The sequence below is a fragment of the Quercus suber genome, unplaced genomic scaffold (genome assembly GCF_002906115.3).
Source record: "Quercus suber isolate HL8 unplaced genomic scaffold, Cork oak 2.0 scaffold_202, whole genome shotgun sequence".
NCBI classification, from domain to species: domain Eukaryota; kingdom Viridiplantae; phylum Streptophyta; class Magnoliopsida; order Fagales; family Fagaceae; genus Quercus; species Quercus suber.
In genome coordinates, this window is record NW_027069660.1 from 298084 (window position 1) to 309222 (window position 11139).

At 34.4% G+C, this 11139-nt stretch overlaps 1 protein-coding gene and 1 long non-coding RNA gene across 3 annotated transcripts; one reads left to right on the top strand and one right to left on the bottom strand.

Annotated features, from left to right (window-relative positions):
* Window positions 1-270: 270 nt before the first annotated feature.
* LOC136070002 (uncharacterized) lies at window positions 271-3831 on the bottom strand. Its single transcript, XR_010631206.1, has 2 exons — window positions 3450-3831; window positions 271-1325 (listed from the first exon to the last, which is right to left on the bottom strand). It is a non-coding gene; the product is annotated as an uncharacterized LOC136070002 (long non-coding RNA).
* A 1012-nt stretch (window positions 3832-4843) lies between these two features.
* Window positions 4844-10334, top strand: LOC112022345 (uncharacterized). Of its 2 annotated transcripts, none has more exons than XM_024055242.2 (5): window positions 4844-4979; window positions 5716-5986; window positions 7462-7567; window positions 9445-9588; window positions 9736-10334. In XM_024055242.2, the coding sequence occupies exons 2-5, from the start codon at window positions 5730-5732 to the stop codon at window positions 9988-9990; spliced, it is 762 nt and encodes a 253-aa protein (XP_023911010.1). In that variant the 5' UTR covers window positions 4844-4979; window positions 5716-5729; the 3' UTR covers window positions 9991-10334. The 2 variants fall into 2 exon arrangements, with proteins under 2 accessions (XP_023911010.1, XP_023911634.1); XM_024055866.2 differs by having other exon boundaries at window positions 4846-4975.
* The last annotated feature ends 805 nt before the right edge of the window (window positions 10335-11139 follow it).

The window sequence follows — 11139 nt, forward strand, 5'->3', positions numbered from 1 at the left end:
TCTAACCATCTCCCGTACTATCCAAGGAAGAAGTCTAGAGGGGTTATTTATTGGCCTATTGCGTGATTTGCTTGCTACGAGTCACAAGAGTGTGCGCAAATTTAGTGTTTGTTCGGCAACAGTTTATCTAACTTTTTGATGAAATTTTTTTGTTGAAAGTACTTTTACTTTGAAAAAGTGAGAAAAAGCAAGAAAAAGTGAGGATTTAAAAAACTGTATATAAAAACTAAAAACTAAAAACTAAAGTTGATATGAAACAGACTCTTAATATAAAAATTAAAAAAAAATCCAACTTTCTTTGATAAATAAGTTGAGATCTTACAAAAATGATTAGCCTCTCTTGGCTAAGGCATCAGTATTTGCCCAATATCATTATTACAATTCTGTTACAAGCCCCAATATATAAAACCATAATCACCTCCACAGAGTGGAACAAACATAACCAACCCTAATTCAATTATACCAGACCCTGACACGTGTACACAGACTTAGTAACTAACTCCACCCTTCTCACCTAATGGCTTGTTTGGAAGTTTAGAGAGGGAGGAGAGTAGAGGAGAGTAGAGGGAAGGGGAGTAGTGGGGAGGAGAGTAGAGGAGAATGATTCACCTCCACCTTATTTGGATGTTTTTAAAATTAGTAAGGGGAAGGGAGTAATTAGCCCTTCCCCTTGTGTAATTTTGTTAATATAATAAGGGTAAATTAGGTAATTTACTTGGTCAATAGTTTATGTACTCTACTCCCCCTCCAAATCTTTCCAATTTGGGGGAATTAAAATTAGGGGGTTAGAGGGAGTCCAAACCCCTCCAAACTCCTCCAAACCCCTCCCCCTCATTCTTTAAAAAACTTCCAAACAAGGTAATTGTATTACTCTCCCTCCCTCTACTCTACTCTCCCTCCTTTTTTAAACATCCAAACATGCCATAAATTAAGCTACCTGCAGTTTTGCCTATACTACAGGTCGTTTAGCAGCAGCTTTGTCATCCTATGCCTTTACAACTTGATCACGGCAGAGGAAATTTTTCAAGAGAGTCATTGCCATGATAAATACTGCCGCAGCAACCGTAACACAGGGGTACTTGTACAGCAACGCCATGGCTGATTCCAAAGTCAATGTTGCGGCAACTTCAAAGATTGTGTTGTATTTGGCAGGCCTAAGCAAGATGATTATAGAGAGGGCATTGACTGTAAGAAGTGCAGAGGCTAGTAACCCTGCAATTTCAGAAAAGGCTTGTGATCTATATGGGGCCACAGCCACAGCAACTGCTGGGTTTGGTGCTGTTCCATCAGAAGAAAGGCCCAAATAATGAAGCCCTGTTCCAGAACTGAGAAAACAGATTGTAAACATAACCAAGTAGCCCCCACACGATTTGAGAATGAAACACCCTTTATAATTTTCAAGAAAAGCAGTGCAGCAGCCAGGGTGTATGAGCAAAACTTGTATGGCTGCGGAGAGGGTCACCCCAACAAAATAGTAGATGATGTGAGCATAAGTGCCATGAATTCCAATTGTGTAAGCATAGAATTGGCTTTCAGTAAATATGCTAAGAGCACACAGAAAGCTAACCAAACCAATAAACAACCAGAACCTCCGACCCCAGCTCACATGGCTACTACTATTAGCAGAATGTGCGTTGGGAGTAGCCACAGTGATACTCAGCACTGCATTATGCTTAACTCTTCTTGGCAAGAGTTGATCAGAAGGCGCTTTCATAGAGACAGGATTCATGAGAAAATACACAGGTTGTAGAAAGAGAGAAAGGTTTGGGCTCGGAACTTGGCTTAGTTCTGATATATATATACAAACTCTTCGCCCTTAAGCCTTAAGGCATGAAAATGTTTTTTTAAAAAAAAAAAAAAAATACAAACTCTTCGACCTTCTTAAGCCTTAAGGAGTGAAAATGATTTATTTTTTAATACAAACTCTTCGCCTTAAGCCTTAAGGAGTGAAAGAAATTTCTTTCACTAAGAAACTAAATTTCCACCCAAGGTCGGTGCGTAGTTAGTAAGCAAAGTCATAGCGATAAGCTTACGAGCAAAGAAGAGACTCTACCCAGTGAAGAGGCCTGCCGCGTCGTGGATAGGATGCCTTGCACTATGTATTACATCTAAAAAGCTTTTTTTTAAAAAAAAAAAAAAAGATTCTTAGAGTAGAACTTCGACAATTAAGCTCTAAATGAGGTGAATGATTGATATACATTAAGCTTAATAATAATAAAAATAATGTATTACCATTTTTTTTAACTTTCTCTCAAATTTCTATAAGTTGTAATAAATAAATTATAAATTGCTCTTCAATATTAAGACTAAAAAAAGACTTATAATAATGAATAACTATTTTTTATTTTTAAAAATAGTTATTCATAAAAAAATAGTTATTTGAGTAGTGTCTATTACAATGTATAGTAACATTCCCTATGATTTCGCTAATTCTTATTACACATAGCTTGTTATACATTGTCGTATATATATTTTGTTAAAACTGAAAATACAATTTCAATTATGTGTTCTATATACATAATATGTAACTATCACCACTTAAATAAAATTGTCTTACAAGAGGAGCGCCTTAAGGAATAAATCTCAAAAATTAGTGGCTTAGTGCTTGACTTGGCAAATGTCTTGTAAGTTTTCAAATTAGCTTTTCCCCTTCCCCTGTGAATAAGTTATAAAAAAATAATAACAATAATAATTTAAAAAGGAGAAAGAGAGCAAGTGTCTGATTTTTCAATTGTTTTAGACATAATTTGGATTTTAGGGGAGCTAGGCTTTGGTTGGGTTTAATTTAGGTAAAGATGCTGGGCTTGGTTTTAAGCAGGATCTGGTTCGGTTTACTGAGCTAGGCTAGATGTTCTTTGAACTTGTAGGGATTTAGGGCTTAAATTTCAATTATAAAAATTTAACCATAACTTTTGAATTGGATTTTATTATTTCTAAATAAAGTGAGTGAATGGCAATATTACATATAATCCGTTTGCTAAGTGAATGTGTACATGGCTGCCAATTCCTAATGTATATAGCCATATTTTAATTGCATCTAAGATTTTAACAATGATCAATTATTCACTAAAATAAAAATATACAGTTTTAATAATAGCATGCAAATATAAGATTTTATAATGCAATCACAAAGTTAATTAGCATGATAAACATAAAATTTATGTTTTATTTATTGACGATAACAAATTTATCTACACATTCAATTAGTTTTTGTGTCCTTTTTTTTTTTATAGGTTTTTAAATATCCAGATCCAGATTTTTATAATTAGAAATTTATAATTGAAAAAGAATTACAAAAAAGATAAATACCATGCACAATTTGAAATTATAACAAAATAAAATTTTCTCCAGCTGATACATAAGACTAAGTTGGACATTGTTTATAGTTATACTCTCTCCAGCTGTACCAAATAAAATAAAATTGAAAGAATAGATAGAGCAATAGCCACCTGATTTATCAAATGCATTATTGTAGCTTCGCTTACCCAGATTATGTCACTGATTTCAACCTTCATAAATAAATGTAAACAGAATTACTTAAAATCAAATCAAATCAATTAATAATTACTAGCATCAATCATGTATAAAACATGAATTATAAAAAATAAAAATAAAAATAATGAACAAATAAGAGAGAGGGAAGACGTTTGGGTGGCAATTGGCTTTGCATGGTGGCAACCACGGCGGCTTATGGTGACCAGTTGGAGTATGGACCGAGTTTCGTATTTGAATGGGGAGGATGGTTGGCAATGGGATTTTATAGTTGTTTCAAACAACTGAAGCCTCATTTATTTAAAAGTTTGACGTGTTTGAGAATCGGTTGCTTTTCACTTTTCAGAGTGGCTTTGCTTTACATAGAGGTTTTCTTTGCTTCGCTTTATTATTTTATTTTAATATTCTTTGCTTTGCTTAGCAGCTAAGTTTTGCAAATGCCAAAATTCGTGACTAAGGATGACAATGAGCATGCCGGGGCGGAGGATGGGGTCTTCGGCTCTTTGCCCCCGTCTTGCATAATTTTGTCTTATTTCGTTTTTGCTCTTGCTTTGCATGACGAGAAAAAATTTCTTGCATCATCCTTATTTCGTGGAGCCCCATCTCGTAAAGTTTTATTTATTGTTGATTTGTTCACAACTATTACAGTTTTTTTTTTTTAAAAAAAAAAAAAAAAAAAAAAATCCTCATCATATAATATATAATGAGTAGTGTTACAGCCATAAACTATTTTACAATATTTTTACAAAATGTTGATATGGTCAACATCTTATTGGTTTTCATCTAAACTTATCATTAATATAACTTTTTCATTTACCAGTAATCACTCACCACATCAATAATTTGTAAAATAATTTGTATCTCTAGCATTATTCATATATAATTAGGTGGTTTTTCCTGTGTTGGATGTTTCTTTGTGTCTTTGATTTCTTTTTTAACCAACCAATTTTCTATTTACATAAAACTAAATAAACAAAGAAAAAACAATAACACAATTAATTAGTTTTTAATTTTTGGATAATCAAAATTAAAAGCAATACACAGTTTTCTTTTGTTTTGACCAAACGAAACGATACAATAAAAAACAACACAACCCAAGCTAGAACTAAAATCATTATAAAGAACTTTTCACATCTTGAAACTCAATCAAGAGAGACTCTCATCACTGGCCCAACGGCTCTTTACTGTCACACAATGAAACTCACGGTTCCCTTAATATCTGTTTCAAAATAGGCTTCTTCTTTAACAGACTTGGGCCTGGGCTTGATTTTTAAGCCCATTGAGCTCTATACATATATTTTAAATTTTTTATTTATTTCCTTTTACAATACACATACATATATTCCTGAACACTGAACCCTGACCCTCATTCCTAATTGATCTCTCTCTCTCTCTCTCTCTCTCTCTCTCTCTGAGCCAAAATCCCCAGTTGGGGCGCGCGTTTTATCTGTCGCCCACAACGAGCCTTAACCATCTTTCTTGCGTAGGTACTCCTCCGCTCTCGATTGTCTTATTTTATTTTATTTTATTAATATATGCTATAAATTATTGTTGCATTTGAATCTTTATCGGTAACTTTCCAATGCTGTGTTCTGTTTGTTGAGAAATTTTAGTACAAGAATTTCCAACTGTTTTGGTCTCAAACAATATTTACGAAGCCATGTATGAATACGTGACTTGAGTAGAATAGAATAGAATACCCAATTTGGGTGCATTATGTGTAAAATTACCGACAACAAAAAAGTAGCTTGGATAAAATGATAACATGGGTTCTATTGATTTTGCGTTTTTAGTAAGTTTCTTGGCTTCCAAATGGAGCAAACATAGAATTGCGGCTTTAGGTGATCGGTGATTTGGGTGGAGACAAGTTGTTGTGGCGACGGGAGGGATGAATGTTATCTTTCTGCAGTCCTTAAAACAGTGTTTTGCACTTTAGTATTTGGTTTGTATAGGATGAATTAGAAGATTCGCTTTATAATTATCAAATACAATATCATCCGTTTTCAATCCCAAAGCCCAATTTCTTGTTGGCAAGCACAGTATGAGAGGTTTTATGCTCAAAATTATAACCACACATTCTCAGTTTACTTGGCCATGCAATTTGTTAATATAGAGTTTTGGGCTGTTTTGAAAGGGTTTTTTTTTTTTTTGTACTTAGGAAAAATTTATAATGATATGTTTAAGTTATTTATGTCTAACTGTAATCATTAATCCCTTTTGAAGCTATTGCTGTTTTAATGGAGGGAGGAGACAGCTTGTTAGATGCCATCTATGAAGAGGATAACTTAGAAGGCATTGATGATGTTGAGATGCTTGATGTTGAAGAAGGAGAGTTGGTGGAGCCCAATTTACACAATGAAAAGGGAAAAAGCAGTGGTGGAGATGTCAATTTAGAAATTCAAGGATCTCAAAGTAAAAATCGTGGGCTTCGGGCCAGAAAGAAGAAGAATAGGAGAAAGAAGGGTGGCTTAAGGCCAGTTACAGACATAAACAGGTAATGTTCTGCTAAAGTTGGAAGAAATGGTTTTGCTTTGTTTATATTAATGAAACTTCTGTCTACATTTAGTTACTTCTTGTACATGGCTTCTTGATTCACATATATGTTTATAATATAGAATTTCATAATTCTAGTAAGCTTTTATGTCATTGCATATTGATTAAAGTATTATAGAGTTGTTTCAACTTAATCACATCACTTGTTCAGTGTTGTTCCCTTTGCCATGTGATGCATGATGACCAAATAATCTTGGCTACCTTTGTCTAATTTGTTTAGTGTTTTCAAGACTCAACTGCAAAACAATTCATTTATAATCCAATAGATATGCAATTTTTTTTTTCTTTGCTCCTGTTTTCATATGATGGAAGAATGTATTATCAGCTCTCTCACTTATGCTACCTGACTTAAGGTTTCCTTAGTGAATCTCCAATAGATAAGGCAAAGCCTACTTTTATTTTTATTTTTCTCCCAAATTTGCAGAGCTAGCAATATGTTGCTCCAACAGACTTGCTAGTTGCTATCCACTAGGAAAATTTTGTAATTGCTACAGTCTCTCCAAATGTGGAGGGCCAATGTAGCTCTCTATGCTCATATTCATCCATTATTTTAAGGTAAATTGCACTAAGAGTCTATGACCTCCTTAAATTTTATGATGTTGCAATTAGAACCCCCTTAATTTATTTTTTTCACCAATATGGTATGGTAACTTTGATACTGTACCAAATAAACCCCTTCTGTCAACGCCTTTTCAATGTCCTAACAAAAAGATGATGTGGCAGCACAGGATTTAGAAAACAAAAAGCTTCAAGCTTTATTATTTTCTTCCTCTTATCCTACAATTTCTTAGCAACCAAACACAAACTTGATAAAAAAAAAAAAATTCACTTTCAGAATAGAAAATTTGCCAAGCAAGCTGAATGCCTGAGAAAATGCTATTCAAGAAAAAAAAAAAATACTATTAAAAAAAAGCAACAATGTACTTTAGAAACCCACCTCCAAAACAACAAATTAAGCTCAAAGTTCCTGAGAAAATCAATCCCAGAAAATGTAACAATGGAAAATTGAGCTAGGAACCCCACCACAACCACCTCTAGCAGCACCACCACCACAACAGTCGCCACACACAAACTTGTCATGAAATGAATCATAAAAAATCAAAGCGCAGTTTTCAATTTCCAATTTCCACTAAACTCTCAAATCTACAATCTCAATGATCAATGTGATTCAATCTAAAAAACAAAAAACAAGAAAAACCCTACCAATGGAAAGGTGGCTAGCTAAAATAGGCAAGTTAAGTTTTAGCTAAAATTTGGCTCACTCACTGGAGAATCGGAGATGCTGTTATATGCAATAAACTTTGCAAATGGTGTAACAAATTTATCAAGATTTTAAAATTATTTTCTGCATTCAGTTTAGAAGGATTTTTAGTAGCTCGTGCTTTGGTCCTGAAATTTCTTAACTTTCCCTTGCAGGTTTGTGTTAGATACGTGTAGGCGTTTGAAAGAGAGAAAATCATACATGGTATATACAGCTGTAGGTTGTTTGGGAGTTTCTGCATTAAATGATCTCATCAAAGAGGTAATATACCTTTCACGCAATCTAGTGCTTCATTCTCAGGAAAAGCATAATAGATCAATTATAATAAGCAGCAAAATGGTTTCTCTGAGTAAATGAAATTATTTGTCTTCAAGGTTAATTACATAAGAGAAACTAAATTCTATAACTTAACCCTGATATTATTGTTTGTTATTATTTGCCTTGGTATAGGCAATGTGGAATTATTTTCAGCAGCTTTCATTGTCTTCTTCAAATATTGAGTATGGTCCCCATTTGATTATTTGCCTTTGCTAGGTTCTCGTTCCTTTCAACCTTCTTCCCTCAGCTGTGTAATTTTTATATCCATCCTTCCCTTGGTTATATGGTTTCGTTGGGGTTCTCGTTCCTTGCAACTTTCTTCACTCGTCTATATAATTTTTATATCCATTCTCTTCTGACTCCTTGAATACCGCTGGACATTGTAATTGTTATTGGGTAAATGGTCTCTGCACTTGAGCTGTTTTGTGGATGCCCTAAACTTCATTTTACTTCTTGAGCCATCTGCCTCTTCTTCTGGGGCTTCTTTAGATTGTAATATGAAGGGGAAAATAAATCCTTCGGTTTGGAGTCGACGAATATTATATGCTTGCTTCTTGTGAGGAAAGGTGAGAATTTTGGTTGTGCTTGAATTTGGACCAGCCTAGGGCTGAAAATGCTTGCTAGCCAATCTATTTAAGACCATACAGCCTTTCGTAGTTTCTGATGCTCAATATTGTTTCCCTACCCTTGCAGATTTCTCTTGCAGAAGCCATTTTGCTCATTTCAGTCATGTGCTCTGAGCTGTGATGTCCTCTGGCTGAAACACTTCGTGATTTGCTGTTTGTGTAGGTTGATGTATTTTTTTCTCCTTGTTTTATCAGTCAGTATGCATGTAAAAATTAATTTCTCACGATAGGATTAAATATATTTTATATTTGTTTTTTGATTGAGAAACGTGTCAACCGAGTTTGCAAATCAGAAATTTCTCAAGTGAACCCAAACTTTTTTTTAATAAAAATACTTTAGACTGAATTACTAATAATAAATAAATATTTTAGACTGTTAATTTGGAAGATCACCATTTTTTGATTGAAAGCACGTGTCAATCGTGTTTTCTAGTCAGAAATTCATAAATTTCTCAAGCGAAACCACAGATTTGTTTCATAAATATATTATAGACTGTTCATTTGGAAGATTTCTTTCTTTTTTTTTAGTTGATCATGTGGGCATACTATTACATGTTGTGTTATTATCCTTTAGGCCGGTAATTTATTTGTATGTTAATTGTTTTCTTCTTTTTCCTTTTTCCCTTCTCATTTGTTCATTATGTACATTCCATTGAATCTTCTACAATGTGATTGTAGCAACTGTTTAGAAGAAGTGAGGACTAGATAGACCATTGACTTAGAGAAAAAGATCCTTATAAATCAATGGATTTAGGGGTTTCCCGAAGTTGCTGTGTGTGTGTGTGTGTTTTTTTCAAGGCTAGCAGTGTGTAGAAGTTGGAATAGGAGTATGAATTTACATTATGCACGTTACATGTTATGCTGTGCTTAGGCAATGGCCTATATTGAAACATTGCCTAGCCTTGCTCAATAGCTTTTGGGCAATCATGATAGAGTGCTATGCAGGGACAGCTGACTGAAATTTTAACATATTTTACCTATTTTACAATGTAGAAAGAGGCCATATCTTTATTGAAGTAATTAAATCTTATAACTTGTTTCTATGTATTTGCGATCTTGATTACTTGTTGGTATTTGATACTTGAGGAAAGGGTCTGCTGACTATTAATATTGTTACAGTCGTTCTCTTTTACTTTCCCCCAGTACATACCCCTGTGCAGTTCAGTTTTCTTTTACTGATTGTGAGATTTTCAGGTGGATGCAATTCAGGCTTGTGGAGGTCAGATGACTGCTGATGGCAGCCGCTGTCGAAATGGTGGTGGCATATTATGGAATATCATTAAAGCACGAGAACCAAAAGCCTACAAAGAGATAATGAAAAAAGTGCAGGAGTTTGAGGCAAATAACCTTCCTTTATGTCATAACCTTCTTTCATTGGCTGCATTTTATTATTCCCAAATATAAAATTACAATATCACAACAGCTTTCACGATGATTTTTGAAGTGAATATAAAGTGCTGACTTTTTTTTTTAATCATTATGTAGAAGCAATTCAAGCCACCAAATAATAGACGAGGAGGGGAGCCAAAGAAGGAAGGTAATTCACTAGGAACCACCCATTCACTTGCGGAAGGTACTCCTGCCACTTTTTCGGATAATTCCCAGCCAATATCTCAGATGCAAAATGAGCAGACAAATACTGGTGGTATTGAACGAGTGTCTGTTCGTGATAGACTAAGGATCCCAGTCTCTTATGATGATGACCTTCTTGGAGAGGGTACGAAGGGTGATGCAGCTTGATTTTTGGATCATATGAACTTTATATGGCTTGGTATTGTAGGTTTCATTCCCAGATGAGGTGCCAGATTATTGTGGGTTTATGCCATAGATGAAACAAAATATTCCAACCCATTTCCATTTGGGTGGGGATGGGGGATATTTCTTGTTTTGTACAAGAGAGGCTGCTGCAGTATTGATGATATTGGATTTTGTTTTAAAAGAAAATTTCCAATAGAATCTCAATTGAAGAATGATCCTAATCACCATTTTTTGTGTTGTATTCGTTGTTTTATACCCACTAAACCTTTTTTATGGTGGACTGTTCGTGATTTATTCAATTGATTCTCTTGCTACTCTTTGTTATATTGGATGAATATATATTATCTTGTTACTCAACAAGTACTGAAAGCAATTGTTGTGTATTCCTTTTCCACTCAACTAGTTTTGTTATCCTCAGTTGTAGCCTGGATTGTACGGTTTCAGATAACTCAAGATTTTGCCAAGGACAAACCATACCAGGAATGGCCATAATTAGAGGAAGAAAAGCTGTTAGTTCAGGGCAGGGGCAAAACTTAGCAAGATAGTTGTGTTTGAATTTAATTGTGGAATTTCACCCAAGTTTTAGAACGCAGTGAAGGTTAAGACTTAAGACCTGGCTTTAAGTGGGTGATCAACTGGATGTTAGTAACTCCATTTTTGGTGATTGCCCTTCCTAAAATTTCATTCTTAAAGCAATCTAGTCAAATAAACACAAACGTGATTCCCCCGAAACTAAACTAAAAACACAAATACAATTAGTCTGTTTTTTGGATGATCATAATTTAAACCAATACAACAATTCCTTTTTGTTTACCTCCTATAACCCAAAAACAATAATAACTATACACAACTTTTGTCATCAGCTCTTGAAATCCTATCCAACAGTTAGCTCCACACTCTAACTCTCACGGTTCACTTTAATCTGCTTATTCTTCTTTTGCATGTTAGGCCAAGGCTAGATGGGCTTGGTCAAGAAACGAGCCTGCAATCTAACCATCTCCCGTACTATCCAAGAGAGAAGTCTAGAGGGGTTGTTTATTGGCCTATTGCGTGATTTGTTTGCTACGAGTCACAAGGATGTGTGCATATATAGTGTTTGTTTGACAACAGTTTATCTATCTTTTTGATGAA

Bases quoted from the DNA above. Each gene is read 5' to 3' on its own strand.
- LOC112022345 (XM_024055242.2), top strand. From the start codon at position 5,730: ATGGAGGGAGGAGACAGCTTGTTAGATGCCATCTATGAAGAGGATAAC. The intron at 5,987-7,461 runs GTAATGTTCTGC...TTTCCCTTGCAG, and splicing joins CCAGTTACAGACATAAACAG to GTTTGTGTTAGATACGTGTA. The intron at 9,589-9,735 runs GCAAATAACCTT...ATCATTATGTAG, and splicing joins AAAAAGTGCAGGAGTTTGAG to AAGCAATTCAAGCCACCAAA.